We start from the raw sequence: 21,834 nt of genomic DNA on the forward strand, positions 1-21,834 counted from the left end.
GACTGCTTTTCTTCACTGGCTGTGACCAGCAGTGCGGTGGTGCAACATTGTAACAGAGATGGGATGAGGTGCCCAGGACAGCACCATGACCCCTTCCACTTCACCCTCTTTGTTGGGGGATCAGGAGGGAACTGGCACCATACTCTTAAGCTCTGACAGGTTCTGTGCAGTGTTCTCCCAAGCAGTCCTAGTCAGGACTTATCATTTGACATTACAGGGCCATTGGCAGTGGAAAGAAGGAAGTAACTTGCCTGAAAGTCTTAGGGGCCAGGACAGTGGATCCCATGTGCCTCTGCCAGGGCCTAATCCCTGCTTCCATGCAAATGAACCAGATGGTCACAGCCTAGAACTCTATCTTGAAGTCAGAGAGGAGCCCTTGCCTGTCTTGGTGGTGGTAGTGAGTAACTAGCTCCACGCTCCCTGCTGTTGCAGTGCACTTGGTAACAGCTCTGGGTCTGTCTCTCCACAGCCTTATGACAGTCTGCCTACCTCACAGACCTGCTTCTTCCAGTTGCGGCTGCCCCCCTATTCCAGCCAGCTGGTCATGGCTGAGCGCCTGCGCTATGCCATCAACAACTGCCGTTCAATTGACATGGACAACTACATGCTCTCAAGAAACGTGGACAACGCCGAGGGCTCTGACACTGACTACTGACTGATGAGGGTGCTGTCACCGCCCCTTTCTCAATAATGCTCACTTCCGACTTGATGTTGATACACTTTTATGGTAACTGCATAGATGTTTTAGGAACATAAGCCGACATAAACAGTGGCCATGTTTAGTTACTTCAAATGAAACAAAGAAATTAGATGTTTTTATTTTTCTGTGATTGTACAAAAAAGCAGAAACTGCTCAGTCAGGTTTCCCTCTGTATTTTTGGTCACTTTGGATAAGTTTGCATGGAACCATTTTGGTGCATTTTTAGTTGGGAATGATACATTTTTGTAAGCCCACCCAGTGAACATGAAATTGTACATTGTGTATAATTGTTCATTAGAAAGGACAGTTTTACATGAATATTCATATATTTATTTTGTTTTAGTTTGATTCACCTGTGCAGGGTTCTTTACGCAGAGAAATAAAACAGATTCAGGAATCAGACCAGAGGCTGCTGTTGTTGAACCAGGGAAGCTCTGGGCTAGGAGTTGAGGCAGACATGAGCCCAGATGGCATGAGCTTTACTGTTCAGCCAGTGTCACTTTGAAGCTCTTTGGCTATTCAGAAACTGGGGCAGGTTTCATCTGAAAAAGATACTACTGAGGGTCACAGTGGTGGGAGACGCCAGGGCCTGGCTGCCTCCTTCCCTTTGTTCTGCTGGCATCCTGGGTGACTCGTTTTGTTTCCTCACTCTGGAACAGAGCTTTCTGGCACCACCCCTCCTCCTGCAAAGCTTCAGCACATCCGGTGTGAGACAGCATTTCTGTGCCAATGCCATGTGGTAAGAACTAGAGGAGACAGAATGAGCGAGCGATAGTACCAAAGGACATCAACGGAAAGCGTGGTCCAGAAGGGACAGCTGTGTACCTGCAGGGACTCAGCAAGCATAAATAAGTGCCGTGAATTCATATGAGCGCTAGTATCTGTATGGGAGAGAATTGTGTGAGGGACTGAGAAAGCCCCACTTGGTGCTTGAGCCCCCCCCCATGGGTCGTTGGTAATTGCCCATCTGTGCTAGAGTGGCATCTGAACATGTTGGGGACAGAGGGGCCACCTCTAGGTGGCTGTGAGGCTTCTGCAGTATACCAAAAAGAGTTGGAAGTCTGTGGGCAGCTTGTCTCTTTTATTCCTACCAGGTCTGTGTCCCATGGAGTCAAGGGAAATAAGGTACCAGGCAGAGAAATGGGAAGGTAGTCATTCATCAGTAGAAAGGCAGTGTTTGTGTTCAGAGAACATGAAAGAAAAATGAGGTTCTGCCAGCCATGATAAGTAGTGCATGAATCACAGTGAAAAGCAGATAATCATGGCATCATTTTATTGAAGTTTTCACATGGAATTGGGCCTTAGAGAAACATTGAAGTTTCTGGGGGACACCAGAGCCTTCTGGATAAAGACAAGTCCTTAATTCTGGGCTTGAGGTAGGAAGGCCCTGCCTGGGCCTCTGGGCCAGAGGAGTTTCCCCTAAGAGAGTAAGGCTCTGTGCTGATGAGGTTAAGGTCCCTTTGACTCCTGTGTTAACTCCCAGTGACAGCAGTGCTTTCTCTCCCGCTGAGCTGAGGTGTGCAGTCTGCAGGCTTCAGCTTATTTTAGTTGGAAATAACGCCTTAACCCTGTGGGCTCAGGCCTTTGACAGCAGATTTGCTCTGCCCAGAGAGAGTGGGATTGCTGTATCTGCCTGGACTTTGTTCATTGAACTTCATTGGCTTTCCCTGTGCTTGGTGTGCTGCTTCCTACTGCCATGAGATGATCCCCAAGGGCTCATTTAATCCTTCCCATAATCTGCCCTTCACTGCTCCCTCCATCCTGTTCTCAACTCCTCTCATCCCTTCCCAGCCATGCTGGTCTCATCGCTGTTGCTAACACCCCATCAGTGTTTGGCGCCCTGAAGTTTATTGGCCTGTAACACTTTCCATTTGGCTTGCTGGGCTCCCTGGCTCGATTCATGGCTCAAGTGTCACCTTCATGAGATGAAGTTGGTCAACCCCTTCTGAGTGCCTCCCCACCACCAGAGTTGCCACCAACCCTGGTGGTGGGGAGTCATCCCCATCCTACCCCACAAGCCGCCTTCTGGACTAATTACTGCCTCTACTAGAATAGAGGCTCCGTGGGAGCAGAACAGATTTTTTGTCTTTTTCTTGCTGTTTCCCATCTGGGAACAAATTAAAGAACCCGTGGGTCAGAATCGGGAAAGCATTTCACAGAAAACCGAAAAACCTGGCTGCAGATAAATGGCTGAGTCTTGATTACAGCTGGCGGTGGGAGGAGTCCCGCTGAGCTTCATACCCACCTCCGAGCTGTGCCCTTTACCCTGCTTGCTCCGTCCCTGTCTAGGCCCTGATCATGGAGACAGGACGACTAAAGTGAAACTGACCTGAAGTGCATGCCCAGGGCCAGCAAATCTAGAAAATAAAAGTCTTTTCTTTCAACTATATCCAAGCACTTAACTAGAGCTACTGCTTTTATCTTTAAATACTGGTCTTTTTTTTTTTTTTAAGTGATGCATTTTCCCTCGTGAGAACCGTAAGAGAAATACTGGTAACTATCAGTCATGCAGGGACGGAGCGAGTTTTTCTAGAATGGCTTGTGCCTCCTACTTCGGTGTGTGCCCCAGCCTCGAGTTCTTACTCCCGCCCTTCAGAGGCTCCTCGCCAGCCTAGTGCGCGGTCCCGCCGCTGAGGCGAGTGAGCGCGCGCGGGCAGCACCCGCGGGGTCCGGGCGGACGTTAAAAAGAACCACCGAATGTTTTTACAAGCATCCGCTCCTTTAATTGCGCGCGCGTCCTCCACAGGAACTCGTGGCGTGAGGGAGGCATTGGCCCCCAGGTGCAGCCGGGGAAACCGAGGCAGCACACCCGCGCGCGAGCGGCGGCTGGTCGGGGATCATGGCCGCGCTGTGCTCGGCGCTCAGGGTGAGGCCCGGGCAGGCGGCGCGAAGACGAAGCAGGCCAGCGGTGCTCACGTTGCGGCAGAAGTCCACGTGCAGCGTCTGCAGCGCGCGCCCGTGCGCGGCCACGGCCGCCAGAGTGCGGTTGGTGACGCGCGCGCAGTTCTCGAGGCGCAGCGCGCGCAGGCGCGGGCAGCTGAGCAGCAGGCGCGCCAGGCAGTCGTCGGTGACGTGACCGCAGCCGGAAAGTGTGACGGACGCCAGGTTGGGGCACCTGCGGGGAGAACGCAGTGACACAGGGCGGAGGTGCGGGAGTCCTACCCTGGAGGGGGCGGCCGCGAAGTCCCAAAGTCTAGGGCTGCAGTCAGGGCCCCCTGTCCCCTGCGTCTGCTGGAGCTGTTTAGTCTCTGGGAGAGACTGCTGTGTGCCTTTGATCCTCCCAGGGGCTGGGAGCTCTGCATGGTGGACTCTGGGGGCCGAAGAGGCTCCCGGGGTAATGACTAATGAGGAAAAGCCATAGTGTTGGGCCTAGCTTTCAGCTCGGTTGCCTGGAACAGTCACGTCATCTCCTGGGTCTGCCGCCTGGAACCCACCCACGGCAGCTAGAGCCACGTCCTGAAGTTGGGACACTGGGACACTCGGGAGACTTATTTGTAGTGTGGCCGACTATCACTGAACCAAAGTTTACTTCTGGGTGGTAGGTGTGTAGGGCAGTGTGTACCTATGCGTTTGTGAGGATTGAGGTCTGTGAGCAGAAGCCTCTTGCAGGCAGTGTAACCCACTCTCCTGGAGACCAGGAGGGGCATCTGGCTTGGGGGGGAGGGGCGTCCAGTGGGCCTGGGCCCTGCAGTCAAGGAGGTGAATCTGGATTGGAGGGCCAGGTTCCTTTCCACACCACTCTCCCTTAGCACCTTAGCTCATCCCCCTTGTGCCTGGGTAGATGAAAGTAACTTACAATATACTGGGTGTGGCACTATTTCAAACACGGAGCCCATGAGTCCCTCAAGTCCATGGGCCTTCAGCACATCTGGCGCTAATCACCCACCCGGGGCCTGCTACCCCAGTTTTGTAAATGAACTGGCTCAGAGTGGCTCAGGTGACTTGGCAGGTACATACTTTGTGGTCCTGATACCGTTACTCATGACGATTACGAAGGTGCATTTTAGCCCTTAGCATATTCCTGATCTGGCCTTAGTTTTAGACTGAGAATGACTACAGCAGGAGAATCCAAAATAGATGACTTCTTACAGCCTGGCTGATTTTACCCTTCTCCCGTGTACTAGGTATTACTGTGTCACTTCATCCTCCCAACTTGTGAGGGGAAAAAAGGGATGAAGTGAGGTTAAACTCCTGGTCTGGGGTCAGTTGTACAGTATCAGAGCTGGAAACTCAACTCCTTTGTGACTTTCTCTGATACGGGGGACCAGTGCTCAGCAGATGCTGTATTTTGGGGGATTAGACCTGGTTATCTTACAGCAAGAATGAACCAGTTTGGTATTTGACACTCCCCCCTTCCACCCATCACCTTGCAGTTTGGTTTTTTTGAGCCTAGCAAAAGCTATCAAAGTGGCCTGGCCTGGTCTAGTCAGAGCCAAGCCCAAATCCAACTCGGGGAAAAGAGAGCAACTGAAAAGGCAGGCCACTGTAATTATTTCCTGTTCCTGTGTTGAGGCCAGACAACAGTGGTTATTAACCTTGTGTGGTAGCAGCTGGCAACCATCCAAGCTTGTTAGCTAGCAAGGAGCTTTTTTCTCTTCAACTGCTGACATAGCCATGTGGTCCAGAGCTGCCCTACGCAGGCAGGAAGCTGTGACCAACTAACCTGTTGGTGGTGACTTGGTCCAGGCAAGGGATTGGGGGGGGGGTGTTAAAAGGTCAAATAGGGGATGTTGGCGGGGCTTGCTTATACTAAAATTGAGTTGCTTTATCTCAAATTCAAATTTAACAAGTGGTAGATATCTTATTTGCTAAAAATCTGGTGGCCCCATACTGGCTACATCACAGTCTCTTGGAGCATCCCTTTTGCCCTCTGACAATTGAAATACACCCCACCCCAACCCTCACCCCACCCCCAGGTACTACGCAATATATGTGTTCTCAGAAACACCACTACTCTGCAATAGGCTTTGGCCCAGCTCATCTGAGTACTAAGTTTCTCCTTCATTAGCAATTCTCAGCCCTTATGGGCTGCTTGGGCCAAATTAGAGGCCTGGGCCCACTAATGCCTTTGGAGTCTTTTCCTAGGGCCTGACCTTGAAAAATCCATGCTCAGCTGAACCCAACAAACCTTTCATGGCTGCCAGTGAAGACAGCTGCTCCAAGGACAAGGCCAGCTGAACCTCCACTCCTTTGCCACAGAAGCAGCTTCAGGAGTGGAGACTGGTTGTCTGCCTTAGACTGAGTCTGAGCCATATTGCTCCTGGAGTGTGTGCTTCCGTGCCCCTGGAGCCAAGGCCAGCAAGGCCACACTGTTCAGGGGCAAGGTGGCCTACCTGTTGCACACCTGCAGGAGGAAATCATTAACCAGGCTCTCATGCTGGCTGCAGATGCTCCTCTGGAAGGCACTCTTGAGCCAATCCTCGATGCTGCACACCTGCACACGGCTGGAATGCCAGCAGATAGACAAGCTGCGCAGCGCAGGGCCCAACCGGAAGTTGTCCTTCTTGAGCTCTGCGAGGGAATGGAAGTGCAGCAGGGGCCAGAGGGTGGGGTCCTCAAATACATCTCGGAGCTGGGAGCAGGTCCTGGAGAGGCTCTTCCTGCTGTCCTTGTCGAGGAAGGAGAAGAGGCACAGCAGGCACTCCCGATTGAGCTGGGTTATGTGCATGGCGAGTGGCCGCCGCACGTGAGTGTGCCCGGCCAGGGTCTGACCTGCCTCCCGCCTCCTCCCCACGTCAGGACTGGTGGACATATATGGTTGAGGAATGGTGTTTATTTTTGGCCAACAAGTGGTGCTGAGACTGGGGGTGGGGAGGGCGGGTGTCAGGATCCAGACCGACTTGCAGCCATCTGTGGATCGGCTTATGTTTAGAGGCCGGAAAGTCCTGGCAGAAGAGCAGCCCACTCAAGTTAAAGTTTCCTTAAAAGGTCCCCGTCCCCTCACCACCACCCTGAGCTGACAGCATTGAGCACAGGGCTCTTGGCTTCTCAAGGTATAGTCACTGGAGGTGTTTGGCCACGACAGCTCCTCCATGCTTTCAGTCTTTCTCCCTGGCAGGGTGGTGGTGGATGTTAACTGTGTCTGTGTGGCTCCTTTGCTCACCCTTAGGAAGAGGCCAGTCCTATCCGCCAAGCTAAGGGAGGTAACACATTGCCAGCTGTGAGTGAAATCAAGGGTCATGCTTTTCTGTTCCTTTAGCTCAGGAGATTGATGGCTTGCAAGCGAGGCTGAGCTATCTTCAATCCCCAATGCCCTTAACTGGGCAGAGGATTTCCCTGGCCTAAGTGGTCTATTTTTACCCTTAACTGTTTCAACATGATTCAACTTAAGCGTTTTTGTACTTGCACGGCAGGTAGGTGTGTGTGTGTGTGTGCGCGCGCGCGTGCGTGCGTGTGTGCAGGTAGGTGCGTGTGTGTGTGTGTGTGTGTGTGTGTGTGTGTGTGTGTGTGTGTGTGTGTAAATTTGCATGGTCATTATCTGTCCCAGATAGTATTTGAGGCTAGGCAGAGGGCAGCTTTTTCCCTTTCTATTTTTGAACGCTTAATTGAAGTATAAATGATTTGCAGTAAACTAAGTTTGGTGGGTTTAGCTGCATGCACCTCCCAGCTGCCCTGCTTTTTAGGAGTGGTGTGTAGTGCTGCAGCACAGCTGAGGACAGGCACTGCTGGAACTAACGAACTTGCTCTTAATACAGCACCATGAGAAACCTAAGACAGCAAGCAGCAGCTTCCCCTGAAAGCCCCCCCACCTCCTGCCCGTGTAGGCTACAGGATCACCCCTGCTGCCTGCTGCTCTGCCATGTCTTAGTTCTACTGGAAACAGTCCAGGAGTAACGGAGGAAAGAGAGACCTTTAATGCCACTTTCTGCCTAACATCCATCTGCTGAGGTGGGACCAGGATGTGATTACAGCCAGAACAAGAGTCATGAGCACGGTGGTGTCCCCTCACCATCAGATAGACTACTAAATTTTAATAGCAAATGATCTTAGCACAGCCACCATTTACCGAGGGGCTACTGCCCAGTGGTGACAGTGACAGACATATGTGCCCTCTTCTTCCTGTGCTGTGGCATTTTCTCAGGGCTGCCCTGGTCATAGGAGACTAGTGCTCTGGCTGTGGAGACACTTCTTACCTGAGCCTTTCCAGAGCTTGAGCAAGAAGTGACTTCAGCAGCAGAAAGGGACATGAGCAAGTTTAGGTGACTAAGGAGGTAAAACATATGTACATACCAAAGAAGGGACAATTTAGCTTTAAGGAATAACTCTAAGTAGGTTCCACAGGTGAGACACATGACATTCAACCAGGGCCAGCACATGTGACTGGTTTAATTGTATCATCTGTCATCACTACACACTGAGTAGAATACAGTGCATAAGCATAGGTTTCTCCACCATGGAGAGAGACGTGTGTTGCCACAAACTGTATCCCCGCCTATGTGGGAGGACTTAGAGTTTCCTGTTCCCAGGGGCTGATGGGACAGGGTATGCGTGAGGCCCTGCCTCAGCACAAGGTCTGAACAGAAAGCTGCATGCAGCCTAGAATGAAAGCCTTAAACAGCACAGAAAGATGAGCTTGCAATAGGTGCAATAAGGCTACACAGATTTAAAATACAAATAGGCACAATTACATCATGGATGTTCAGATGCAGAACACAAATGGAAGCAGCCACTTTCTCAAAGAGTCTTCATGGCGTCACTCATTGTTGCTTAAGGAAAATCAAACAACAAAACCACTACAAAAATTCCCAGAGTTGATACATTGCCCTTGTATGCCAACAGTGTTGTCTGTTGTACCCATCACTCTCCCCAACATAGCAGTCTAATCTGCCACTGTGTTCCACCAGATGTGACAACGTCAGCTCCATCTGAGTATGAGTATAAGTCATTAAAGTTGCCCACTGAGAGGCCAAGACATAAATGCCACTGTTCTAAGAGCCTGGATTTGCAGGAACTTGTGCAAGGTCAGATGAGACTCACATTCAGGCTTAGCTGTGTTAATCAAGGTCCTAATATGTTAGAGCAAGTCGTGTACCCCTCTGTCTGTGGATCAAACCAGAATAATAGAACTGCATATGCCTCTACCTCGAAAATCAGCACAGTTCCTCAAGGTCTTCCCACTTAGACACGATGCCACAGCTTTTTCTGCATGACAATTTAAACCAGTGCTGTGCAAGAAAACCATGTCCTGTGGAAATGCACTGGAGACTGCACTATCCTATATCTAGCTAGCACTGGGAACATGACTACTGTGACTGAGGAATGTGTTTCCAATTTACCCACATGTGGCCGCTGTCCTGATGAGTTCCAATTAGGTTTATATTGAAGGGCTGACCTATGTCATTTCTGCTCTGAGGGAATGCAGGATTTATCCAGTTGATATTAAAGTGGAATTGGGCCATGTCTGTTCCATCAACTTCACACTAACCAAGGAAAGCTACCAAACTTTTCTTTAAATAGAAAAAAATAAGATTGCTAGAAAGTCTGCATGAAGTGCATTTTGGCCCTTTCGGAAGTGAACATGGAACGAGCCATGTTGGCGTTCTATACTCTTGACCTGTAGGTTGCATTACCTCCACCCTCAATCACTGGCCTACAAGCACTTGCCATTAGCTGCCTCCTTTAAATGGGCCAAATTTCCATTTGGGTTGAATCCAAATAGTGCTTCTACCTATTTTTGTAAACAGTATTGTTTTTAAGCAACTGAATTCAAGAATAGAAAATATTCTTGTTCAGAGACAAAAATACTTTCACCTGACTCTGCTATCAGGCAGGGAGCGAATTAAAAACCAGACTAAAGATGATGCCACTTCTGTCTGGAAGGGGTGCTACAGCAACACCTGAAGTCAGAGGCTACCACCTCACCTCTGATGGGCAAACAGAATCCGCCTCACGGGACAGGACATAACCTCTACCAGGCAGCTGAACCACAGAGTTTTTTAAATACTTAATCTCAGTGTTCCTAGCCTGTCTGCTCCAAGAAAATACTAACATTAGAACAGAAAGAAGAAATAGAGCAATTCTGGAACTTCAGCACAGATGCAACAGAACTGACAGATTTATTTAACGCTGAGAAACAATAGCCCAGAGACCCAGGCAGTGACGACGGCCTGGTCTCTGACCTTCAGCTACCGCCTACAGTCAGAAGGCGTTCCTGAGCAGTCACTGTGAGACCGTGGGCCACAGGCCCCGCACACACGATCCCCATGGTAGCCGCTGGCCTGGCCACTGTGAAAGGCAGCAGCAGGTAGGGTGGCTCTCAGCATGGGAGTACAGGGCACATGTGCCTTGGTGAGAACTGAAAACATTAATATAAAAAGTCAAACAGAACTAAGACCTGGAAACTACATATAAAACTTGAGTTATTACAACTAAAGCAGCCAATCAAGATGCCTGCTGAGGTTTTCTGGTAGAACAACAACAAAAATTAGTTGGTGCCCATATTGAATAAGTCACTACCACTGACCAAACTAAACCCCAAACTGGAAATTTAAAAGTGCATAACAAAATTAACTCTTGGATCAAGTATTTATGGAAATTGGAAATGTTTGTCCGGTATAGTATGAATCGTGATCATAGGAGGTATTAAAGTTTATCTGATCCAGCTCTGGCCTGACGCTCCACATAGAATAGAATGTAGGCCTTTGCCTTCCCAACGGTCTCCTCATCGGTCACTGTTACAGTACTGTCATTGAAATGGAACCAGCGGCCTTCATGAGTTGCATATGCCGTGTAATGTCCAGAACCGACCCTGTAAAGAAAAGGCAAAAGATAAAGGAAAAGACTACACAAGTAAAATAAACAAGTAAAAATAAAAAGGGCTGGGTGGTGGTATATACCTTTAATCCCAGCACTTGGGAGACAAAGGCAGGTGGATCTCTGTGAATTTGAGGTCAACCCGGTCTACAGAGCAAGTTCTAGTGTTACACAGTGAGACCCTGTCTTGATAAAAGACTACAGGAGTCACAAAAGGATCTCTGAAGCTATGCAGTGTTAACAGTATTAGTAAGTACAATAAAGAATAAATTCTGGAAACATCTAGTTTGAGATGGTTAGTTAAACTCTTGTGTTCACCTCCCTCTAAACCCACAGACAAGGAATATATTGACACTGGGGAACAATACACCAGCCAACCACAAAAATGAGTTTCTAGAACACACAGCAGATGGCACTGAGGCAGCGCAGAAACTAGAAAGCTGCAGACAGCCTTCGTAAGTATATGTGGAAGCCTCTGAAAAACATGCAAAGCTGATGCCAGACTGCTTGTCAGAAAGGTGGGCAAAACCCCAGCTTGGAAGTCTGTGCCTTGAAGAAAGCCTCCCCTGTGTCTTGGTCACAAAGGGCTCTGCCCTGTCAGCACTGCCTGGCAAAAAGATAGGTGAAGACTGCCATAACTGCTACAAAGAGCCTTATAGCAGAGTCTTGCTTTCCCATATACTAGTGAAAGATACAGCTTTAAAGGTGAGTGCAAAAAGGGATATGCAAGGCATTGCTGGGGAACCCATGCGGAAAGCCAGAGAAGGCAAACTCTCCAGTGCCAACAGTGTCAGGGAAACACTGCAACCATAGGATGTTAGGGAAAAAAGTACAATTGCCAAGTACAAAAATGTGACTGGACTGGCAGTACAGAGTTGAGAGGCAAAAAGGATCTTACGGATTCCAAGAGAAAAAAAGTGAGGTTAAATATAAAAATACTTCATAAGTAAAGACACTTAAGAAGTGTCCCTGTTCCTATTAATTCAGAATCCACCTCATTCGGCCTACAAACGTAGAAGCAACAGGCTGCTTATAAAAAGCAGTGGGCTCAACCTCCCCAGAGTCACTGCTATGACAAGTCATTGGAGCAGCGATACGGTAGCTTGTCCAAGTTTAAAAGGAAATAACTATTCTTTATCAGACTAGAAATCAGAAAGGCAAACCCCAAGTACAAGCCAAGCTTCCAGGACAAAACAAAACAAGACTTATTCTACAAAAACCAAAAGTGAATCTTTGAAGTAGATGGCATGGGTAAGTTATTGCAAATATTACCACTTAAATTTGAACTGGTGGAAGGAGCCAGTTTGTAGTGGTGTGGAGTAAAAGGATGGAGTGCTCCATAGAGGAGCGCTGTACCCACGTTTAGGGTGTGACTACAAATCGAAGGCCATTTTGTGTGGCTGCCAACTTACCCAGAGCCATGGTGCACTACCACTGCGGCGAGGTCATACAGGCAGCTCTCTGGGCCAATGTTCTCTGGCTACAGACAGAGGAGAGGGGACCCAAGAGCTGAGTTAGGAGCAGTTGTCAAGGACAGCCCAGTGCCTGCTTCTCTACCAAGACTTCCTCTCCGGTTCCTTACCTCTAGTAGGTAGCACTTCATGTCCAGGCCTCTCAGCGGGAATTCTACATACGTATCAACTTTGTTTCTTAAATACGCTGTCCAGTGAAACCTTTTCAAGTGCAAGCACAGCACCTGGTAACAGATGAGGACAAAGACTGAGGACAAAGCCCGGGTCAACTCGCCTTTTCAATACTACCCAGCTCTGTTGGTTCCGTGTATCAGATGCCCAGTTTTTCTTCTGATCCTGAGACTACTCTCTTCCTGTGTACCTTGTAAACTTGCAAACCAACTGTTCAGCGTTCACAGCTAATCTAACTCTCCCCATGCATCTTCTCCATAAGAATACACCCTAACTGAAACTCACTGACCTTGGGAAGTTTTTGAATCCAAAACTTCTTTGTGGACTTTTGTTTCTTTTTGCACTTGTGGCACATATACAACTCTGTCTCGTCAAGTTCCTCTAGATCAGTGAAGCTTCGGAGACAATCTACAATGAGAGTATTTTTGACAGCATTAAAATAAGGTAGCTTTTATAGAGATAGTGCACTGTGGGAAAGACTAACTTGCAGCCCAATGACCCAGGTTTCAAGCTCATGTTTTTCAGTTCTATAACTTTAAAAAATTCAACCATCCCCAAGAACAAGCTAGAGACCGGAAATGTTTGCTGGGAACAAAGACCATGTTTAAAACACCTAGCTTCACACTTTTCGTGAGCTCATCTATAAATGCTAATAAAGATGAATTCCTGGTAAAATCAACACTTCAATAGCTATTTCCTGAAGGGGGAAGTCCTTCTGTGTATATGTTTGTCCTATTAAAGCACTGTTGGCCAATAAAGAAGCAACTTAGGTGGGACTAGGAGAGAAGGAGGATTCTGGGAAATGTAGGAAAGGGACAGAGTCGCCATGTGACCCCAGGAAGAGAAGAGGCACTAATCTAAATCCCTGTCCAGACTGTCTGCTTAGAACCCCCAAGATAAGGCATGGCTACATTATACTCTCTTAAAAGGCTTTAATTGTTTAATCTGGGGTTGGTAAAATGTGGTCCTAAGCCACATGGCTCTGCTCACACGTGGCCTGGCTGCTTTTATGCAAGGCCGCTGTGCTCACTGGGCCTGTACAGGAAATCTTTCCAGACTCCTGATTTAGTTAGTAACTAGAAGTCTGTGGAAGACACACATTACTGTGTGGAAAAATACAAATGCCTGTGTACCCAACTCTCAGGGCAAGAAATTGTGCACACAATGTTTAAGCCATGGGGTGCAGCTGTGGGCCAGAGCCATGTCAGACACTTCCTCAGACTCTCTGATAGTGAACCCCGCTGTGGTGTTAATTTCTTTCCTTGTCTGTATATCACAGACTGTATTCTTTTTTTTTTTTTTTTTTTTTTTTTTTGGTTTTTCAAGACAGGGTTTCTCTGTGTAGCTTTGGAGCCTGTCCTGGCACTTGCTCTGTAGACCAGGCTGGCCTCGAACTCACAGAGATCCACCTGCCTCTGCCTCCCGAGTGCTGGGATTAAAGGCATGTGCCACCAACGCCCGGCACAGACTGTATTATTAAACAGTGGATTAGCCTGGTAAGATGGGCAGCAAGCAGGCCCTAAATGGGCAAGGAAAGGCAATGATGTCACTGTTTCAAGAGTTTCAGGTCAGAGTCAGCCTTGGCCTCCCTGATCTAGTGCCACAAAGAGCCACTTTGGGAAAATGAGGCAGGGTGAAGTCTAGCAGAGCTAGGTGTGACCTGTACTTGATGCCCACCATGAGTCGAGAGGCCAATGCATCCAGGACTACACTTTTGCTCCAGGATCCCAATACCTTCTAGACTATCTAGGCTCCCTCTCAACTCAATTTCCTCCTTTAGACCTTCCTCAGTCCCATTTCTTTCCTCAGCTTGATCCTGACAGATCCCATTATCCCAGTGGTCCTCAGAGAAGACCTACTGTTTCAGCCTCACCATTCCTAAAGCATGCCTCAGCTACTAGACCTGAATTTATAAAGGGTGCTGTCAGGGGCCTCCCAAGTACCATGTGTCTGTAGCTATAGAGATCACTGGCTACAATGCAGACTGGTGGGCACTATGACTCCCTTTAGACTGGTCATTACGGTGCTCTTGAGGTTTGAAGTCAACCTTGGGTGTTTTTATCAACCAGTGTGTACTGCATCATACACATAGCTGGCTGTGGCAGGGTTCTGGGGATATGGGAGAAAGGACGTGGTAAGAGGATAGGAAAGCAGTCTGCATTATTCAGAATCCCTGTTCAATACTCAGACTAGAAGAGAACTTAATGTGATTTCACCAAAACAGGGTGAAATCCAGTAAAAATAAGGAAATAAGACAAGGATGCCCATGTTTGCCACATCTGTTCAACATGGCCCTGAAAATTTCAGCCATAGCAATGAGACAAGAAAGCGAAATAAAAGACAATCTAAAGTGGCGAGGAAAAAATAAAATCTGCAAATAGGATGGTTTTGTATGTAGAATATCCTCTGACACTAATAAAGAAGTGCATGGGCAGAAAGACAGCATTGGCAGGATGTCACTTCCCCTGAAACCTCAGAGTCAATACAATTCCAGCAGACTCCAGCAAGGGGTTTTGTGAGTAACTGCAGTGATAGCTCAGTATCCAGCCCATTAGCCAGAGGAGAGATGGCCTCACCCAACTGCCCAGAACCCCTGTAAAACTGGTTAACAAAATAGAAGTGGCCAAAGACTGTCAACAGGATAGAGAGACCAGGAACAGCCCCACACAATCCACACTTGAGCAAAGGCAGGAAGGATGGAGTTCGGAACAAGCAGTACTACTGTATGTGGATAGCCATGTAATACCCAAATCTTTAACCATGGTAAATCAGGGTGATAGGCTAAAGGATGTTTGTGTTCTCCTGGGATTTTGTTCTTGTTTGGTTAGTTTCCCCAAATTCTAGACTTAGCGTGTTTCTTTAAGAAGAAGAAGAAGAAGAAGAAGAAGAAAAAAAAGGTGCCTGTGAGCCTGTGCATGCATGCAGGAGTGCCATCCACCTCCTTTGAGAAAGGTTCATTCTTTGGCCTGGAGCTTACCAAGTTCTAGGGACCTAGTCTGTCTTCCTCCCCAGTGCTGTGATTGTGAGCATGCCTGGCATTTTCACACAGGTTCTGCGTCCTGCCTGTGAAGCAAGCCCTTTATACTTTATAGCCTCGTGCTTTGTCAGCTGCAGCACCATGCCAGCTCAGAGCATGCTTTTCTGTATTAGGGAAGAAGACCATTTTTAAAGTTTCTCAAGAGATTGCAAACCCGAAGACGACATATCTTTAGTGTCCACAGAAATGAGTTGTTGTCACTGAGTGGGCCTGAAACATACTGTTGTTATACAGGAGCCCACATATGATGCAAACTGCACGGCCAATGAGAATCTGTCCACTGACCGACAGCACCCACATCTTGGTAGAGCTTTCTGGATATCTGCTCACCTGTCGTTAAGGTTGAGGAAGGTGCTGACAGTACTTTATTGCGTTTCTAGGGGGAAATCTATATCACTCTTTGAAATTCTGGATTCTCACATTGGAAGGACTATGTTTCACAACTGGCAGTTTTCCATATGAAACTGTTGAAACAGCATCTCCATGGAGAGGAGGAAATAAAACTGGTTTGTTTTAGTCATTAGGTCACTTTTTATGTACTCTGCAAAGTTAATTTAGCAAACCAGGAGTTGAAAAGTATACAGGGTACACTTTTTATTGCCTTTAAAAATTATGTAATTATAAATGTTTAAAAGTTGAGGGAAATTGCACTTCCATTTCCTCTTGGATCACACTTGCTGTTGGAAATACTTAAGAATTTTAATGCACATGAACCATACCTAATGATGCAGGCTCTAACCCAGCTGCTTAGGAGGCTAAGGCAGGAGGATCAGACATTCAGGGCCCGACTGGCCTCACTCACTGTGAGTGGGTAATTTAATATTCCAAAATAAAACATACCAAAAGATCTGCAGAGCTCAATGGCATGCTTGCCTAGCTATGTATAAGTGCCTGGGTTCAATCTCTAGTCCCAAACATGATTAAATGAAGGCACACACACATTTTTTTTAACCTTACATAAATTTCATGAAAGAAAAAGAGACAGAGACTCACTCTCATAAGCAATTTTTACAATATTCTATGACTGTTCCATTGGTGGAACTATTAATGTTAGCTTTGTATTCACCACGTAACAAAAATGTTCAACCCTAACCTATTGGAGACCATTGGGGGTTAAATTTAGGCCAGTTTCTGTTACGGATTTCTGGCAACAAGCACTGCTTTAACAGAAGAGCTCTGGCAGAGCATCCACCGAGACAAAGCAGGCAGATGTTCTCAAAAACCACTTCCTACCTGCAGGCTGAGGATGGAATTGTCACCTCATCTGTCCTGTGGGAATCACAGCCCTGCATGTGAAGAAACTGCTCTAGCCTGGCCAAAGCCAGGGCTGTGCTTTAGGACGACGATGCTTCTGGAAACTGCTCGCTGTCTGTTTGATTTGGTCCCGCATACAATTTTGTATCAACAACTGCTGTTGTAGTACTTTTAGGACTTTCCTATCGTGCTTCTGCTTGATTTCTTTAGCTTCTCGTAAGGAATGTCTACCTACAGAGAAACTTTTGAACAAATTTAGGGAGTAATTTTGAAGAAAACTGTGCTAGGTCACACACATAGTGTGGCTGAGGCTTTTATTTCCTCCTCTAGGTCATTTGTTCCTTGTACCTAGCCCAGGCTACCCTCAAACTCAAAATCCTCATGCTCTGACTACTAGTGATAGGATTATCAGGATTCTTTGCCACACCCAGTGGTCTTACATATTTTTGTTTATTGATGAATACTTTTGAGTTTTTTGTTCCTACTATGATAGGGAGTTTTACTGTGTTCAAAATGAATTTTTTCTGCTATTTTGTGTGTATATAGGTGTTTGTCTTCATGTATGTGTACCATGTTTTTGCAGTATCCCAAGAAGCCAGAAGAGGGCACTAGATGGCCTACAGTTGTGAGCTACCATGTGGGTTCAAGGGATTGAATCCAGGTCCTCTGGAAAAGCAGCCAGTGCTTTTAACCACTGGGCCATCTTTCCAGACTCTTTCTCTATTTTCTATGTCACCACCTCACTAAGCTTTTCTATCAGTGTTTAGGATTCAGTTATCAAAGTACTGAATATATATATATATATATATATATATATATATATATATATTTAAAACTTAAGGATGAGTAGGGGCTGGAGATGTAGCTCCGTGGTAGGAGAGGCAAGTGTGAGCAGGAATATGTGATCCATAAATCCGTATCTAGCTTTTTCACTTAACATGACATCCTCTGGTTCCATTCCCCTGTAAATAGCCTCAACCAAGCCAGTGCGGTGGTGTCTAGAGATAGGAAGGTGTGGGCCTTCAATTACTGTTTCAAGCCCATTGCTCATCTGTTCATACTTGGTTTCTTGGCTAAATTCTGGTAGGTTGTGTGTGTTCAGGAATTTACCCGTCTTGTATAGTTCTTCAGAATCAATCTGGAAGAATGGTTCATAATTTCTTCTTTGTATTTTCATGGCATCCATCCTCTATGGTTTTATTTGGGTCTTCACTTCCTTGCTTAGTCTATTTACAAGTTTGTTGGGGTTTTTAATCTTCTTTAAAAGGCAACTGATCTTTTAACACTTTTATAGTTTAGATTTTATTTCCGGAATGACCTTTATTCTAATTTTATGTAATCATTTGTTGCATAGCCTCTCTCTATTACTTCTGATGTGCTATCATTTTCATTTGTTCCTAGATGTCTTATTTCTATCTGCAAAGTCATTTAAGAGCAGTCTGTTTCCCTTGTATATTCTCCATTCTTGATTTAGTTTTACTCTGTTGTGACTTCTTTGTTTAAGACAGGGTCTCACCTACACAGCCCAGGCTGGCCTCAAATGTGGAATTTTCCTGGGATTATAAGCAAGGGGCCACTACACTGAGACTTGCATTTCTGGCCTAGCATCTGATCTTTCCTAGAGAATGTGGCATGTAATGAAAAGAAGTGTACTCTGCAGCTGCAATAAACATTCTATAAATGCCCACTTGCTTTAGGGTATGGCTCAACTAGATTTTCTGTCTGTCCGCTGAGGAAGGTAAACTATTGAAATGCCCAGGTATTAGTACAGTGGAGTATATTCTCCCTTTAGAAATAGTAATATTTGTTTTATATATTTGGTGGTTGCATGTGAGGTATATCTAATTGTTAAATTTTCTGAGTTGATCCATTCCTTAATATATAAGGACTTATGTCTTTTTCCAACCCTTTACTTTAGATCTATGTGCATCTTTACCAGTAAATCTATTTCTTATAGACAGCAAAGTTAGAACGTGGAAAATTCTACATTGCAAAGCAGGCAAAAGGACATTATTAGTCATAGAGAGGTTACAAAGCCTCCTCTTAACCAGGACGTAGTTTGTAGGAGGTTTGGTTCTGTTTCTTTCATAGTAGATATATGAATTCAACTTCCTGGGTATTTAAGTACTAAGAACCATTTTCAAAAAATAATGAGTAATGTAGTCGACAGTGGAAGTTTAAATCTGAGTGAAGCTCTATGGCTTCAGAATGGACATTCTAACGGCACAGAAATGTACTGAGATGGACAGAGTTGGAAACGATCAAGTGCTTGAGTCGATTCCTTAAAACAGCCATGTGATATCTTTGTGAGTTAATTAGATTTTTAAATCTACTTTGCATGTTGTCTCTAGGCTAAAAATCCATTACATTTAAGATTACTACTGATAAGGTAAATTTCCCTCAAGTCATTGATGGTTTTCTGCTTGTTTTGTGTATTTTTTTGTTTCATCTTTCTCCTTTTAATTTGGTAGTTTTCTGCCACGCAAATCTGAGTTCAGTACATTCATGTGTTTCTCATTATACAGCTACATGCTGTTGTTGGAATACATAATCTGACTCCATTTTGGCCTATTAGGTTTCTGCTGTGAGAGTGACTGTAATAATAAAGCTAATAATAAAACTAAAAAATAATAATATAATAGTAAACAAAGCTAATGTGTATTCCCAAAGTTACTTTTCTCTTGCTGTCTTCAGAATTACTTTGTGCTTCTAACATGTTCACTGTAACACACCTTTGGTGATGTCTTTTTTTCTATTGAACTTGGCTGTTCTGAGCTTCTACTGTCTCTCTGCAGATCTGAAAAGTTCTCACTGCCTTTCAGCTTTCCTTTACTCGTTAGAGGTCCTATTTATGGGGCTTTATGGAACACTTGTTCACCTCATACTGCCCTGTAAGCCTCATACACTTTCTTGTTCAGTGTTCACCCACAGTATATGCAAGTCAAGCAAGGGTAATAACAGAGCGTGTGGCTTTTCTGCAGTTCTGGAACTCTGGGACACGGACGACTACTGTTCTGATCTGAGGGACAGCTGTGGGTAACTGGAGCTTTCTGTAGCTGTGGTCCTAAAACTGTAGGTGAGAGCTTCTCTGGTTCCTACATGGTAAATCCAACTGATGCCAGGTTCTTGTGAGACAGTGTTAGCTGTGTTTCTAGATCTGAGGTTGGAACTACTTCAGTTTTCTTTCCTGGGAGACAGATACTGGGATTTGTGCACCAGAAAGTATGAGTGGGACTCAGAAGAGCTGCTGCCTATTCTCTGAGGTACAGTCTATCCTCTAAGGTGGGATGGTGGCCTAGCAGTGGCTGGTGAGCAGCCCGGGCTGAGAGCGGCAGTGAGTTGCTCTTGGAGCAGCTCCTCCCACAAAGCCTCTCAGACTGTGGGACTGTGGGGTCCTGTGGTTAGGCCACCTGTCTGCTGCAGATGGGACTGCTGGCATTTTACTGCCTACCTTTCCCTTGCAGTGGAGGGAGGGGCCGCTGGCAAGGATTGCTGAAGTGCTGCAGTTTGCCTTGTCCTAGATTCTGGTGCCTTTCTGACTAAATGCTGATTTCTAGAGTTTTCCTGCCCCCTCAAAATACACTTTTTCTATTGAGTGTGGAAACACACACCTTGAATCCCAGTACTTGGGAGGCTAAGGTGCAATCTCTGTGAGTTCAAGGCCAGTCTTTTATGCAGTCGCACTCAAGGCACTTCCAGATAGCCATCTGGACCTTTTCTCCATAAATTTTCAATCAGGTCTTTTTGTTTGATTACTTAATAATCACTGAGTTCAAAAATCTCCCACAATACATGACAATTTTTTTGTCTGTCTTGTTTTTTGAGACAGGGTTTCTCTGTATAGCTTTGGAGCCTGTCCTGGAACTCACCCCCCTCTGCCTCCTAAGTGCTGGGAAATAAAGGCGTACACCACCACCACCCAGCCAAGTACAAGAGAATTTTAATGGCCTTGCCATTAAAAGCCAGCCTTGGGACATACCTAGATATTACATCACTTGGTTTCTGAAACTATTATTGTAACTAGTGAAACTCCTAGTTAGTATTCTTTCCTTTGTTTGTAGATATATGTGGGATAAACTAAATCCTGTTTTATTTGACTAGAAAAAAAACTACTAAAAAGAATAAAAAGAGGGGGCTGGGTGTGGTGCTACACACCTTTAATCCCAGCACTCCGGAGGCAGAGGTAGATGGATCCCTGTGAGTTCAAGGACCAGCTGGGCTACACAGAGAGATCCTGACTCGAAAAATAAATAAAGAGAAGAAACCTAAGTATTTTTAACACTTCATTGACATACAATGTGGAGATGTTCTTACTATAGGATCCGGGAGTGACTACAACACAGTGTGAACCACATACAATAAGAAGCTGCACAGACTATGAACTCCAACAGGAGAGCAACATGAAAACACCCTTACCTCGTAATGAGCAAACAGGCCCGCTTTCCTGGTTCTTAGAGCGCTTGCTTCTGAACTGACTTGGAATATCTAAGGAGAGATCTTAAAAGGAGAGAACCAGAGCTGTTAAGGGCATTTGACTTCACTACAAACTTACCAAAAAAAGAAAAGAAAAAACCATGGCAGCACATACTCTGGCCAGTATCCCTTACCTAGGAATGGATCAAACTTCCTGGACTCTGTCCCACATATGAGGCAGTTGACCTCATTCTGGAGAATTCCTCCGAATATTGCTGTGACAACAGTTGATGCTCCATTTCTAAAGAAACACCACATGGAAAACAGCTCACAAAATTGTTCTTTTAATTGTTAACACATTAGCACTGTGCACACAGATCTCATGTATGACTGTATATGGGGCAGCATGATGGCTTCACTATCAGAATACACCCATCAGAAAAGAAGTACTGCCTTGTGTTTCATCTTTCACTTTGTAGGGCCTTGCTGAGGATGCAGAATGCTCCAAACTACTTGATGGCATATCCTCAACCTGAGGAAGTAAAGCATACGGACTGAGTAATGACTGCTGTTGGTAAGAAAAAACACTATAGTTCTCCCCTGTAAACAGCACTACGATTTCATAAAAAAGTGTAACTAAAAACTGCACCACCTTATCAAGCCAGGAGAAACTAAGCACACTAACGCTCTGTGATGGCTCTACCTGTGCTCCAGCTGGGAGGCCACGGAGCTCAACAGGAAGAAGACCTGACTCCAAGACTGGCTAGATGTGAAGTCCTCACAGCCATCAGCACTTAACCATTATCTTACCAGCCAAAAGTCAGACAACACCTCCTCTTGTTGGTATTTAAAATGTTCTTAAGTTTGTGTGTTGGTTCCAGATCTGCCACGGGCTCAGGAGGAAGAAAAGGGCACCTGGAGTAACAAGTTGCCCTGTGTGTGGCTCCATTCTGAGCACCCCTGTTTGTGTGGTGAGCACTCAGAGCTGCGTATATGCTGCTGCCCTGCTTTGCAGACCAGGACACTGAAACACA

General features: G+C 46.1%; 3 protein-coding genes across 9 annotated transcripts in view; 1 reads left to right on the top strand and 2 right to left on the bottom strand.

The window, feature by feature from the left end:
* Herc1 (HECT and RLD domain containing E3 ubiquitin protein ligase family member 1) overlaps nt 1-1,102 on the top strand; it is a 154,047-nt gene extending 152,945 nt beyond the window's left edge. For all 7 annotated transcript variants that reach the window (XM_027411294.2, XM_027411293.2, XM_027411299.2 and 4 more), the window contains exon 78: nt 470-1,102. In XM_027411294.2, the coding sequence (XP_027267095.1) occupies nt 470-655 (186 nt within the window). In that variant the 3' untranslated portion in view covers nt 656-1,102. The remainder of the gene's footprint in view (nt 1-469) is intronic.
* A 34-nt stretch (nt 1,103-1,136) lies between these two features.
* Fbxl22 (F-box and leucine rich repeat protein 22) lies at nt 1,137-6,773 on the bottom strand. Its single transcript, XM_027411301.2, has 2 exons — nt 6,034-6,773; nt 1,137-3,815 (listed from the first exon to the last, which is right to left on the bottom strand). Exons 1-2 carry the CDS (start codon nt 6,450-6,452, stop codon nt 3,422-3,424), a joined length of 813 nt encoding a protein of 270 aa, XP_027267102.1. The 5' UTR covers nt 6,453-6,773; the 3' UTR covers nt 1,137-3,421.
* A 1,237-nt stretch (nt 6,774-8,010) lies between these two features.
* Usp3 (ubiquitin specific peptidase 3) overlaps nt 8,011-21,834 on the bottom strand; it is a 79,444-nt gene continuing 65,620 nt past the window's right edge. The window contains exons 10-15 of the mRNA XM_027411291.2: nt 20,995-21,101; nt 20,804-20,884; nt 12,386-12,504; nt 12,036-12,149; nt 11,866-11,933; nt 8,011-10,448 (exon numbers count right to left, since the gene is read on the bottom strand). Of these exons, the coding sequence (XP_027267092.1) occupies nt 10,283-10,448; nt 11,866-11,933; nt 12,036-12,149; nt 12,386-12,504; nt 20,804-20,884; nt 20,995-21,101 (655 nt within the window). The 3' untranslated portion in view covers nt 8,011-10,282. The remainder of the gene's footprint in view (nt 10,449-11,865; nt 11,934-12,035; nt 12,150-12,385; nt 12,505-20,803; nt 20,885-20,994; nt 21,102-21,834) is intronic.

This window comes from Cricetulus griseus, chromosome 4, assembly GCF_003668045.3.
Source record: "Cricetulus griseus strain 17A/GY chromosome 4, alternate assembly CriGri-PICRH-1.0, whole genome shotgun sequence".
Lineage (NCBI taxonomy): Eukaryota > Metazoa > Chordata > Mammalia > Rodentia > Cricetidae > Cricetulus > Cricetulus griseus.

Excerpts from the sequence above, each read along its gene's own strand:
- Fbxl22 (XM_027411301.2), bottom strand. The coding sequence starts at position 6,452 with ATGTCCACCAGTCCTGACGTGGGGAGGAGGCGGGAGGCAGGTCAGACC. Across the intron at positions 3,816-6,033 it reads CTCCTGCAGGTGTGCAACAG|GTGCCCCAACCTGGCGTCCG; the intron begins GTAGGCCACCTT and ends TTCTCCCCGCAG.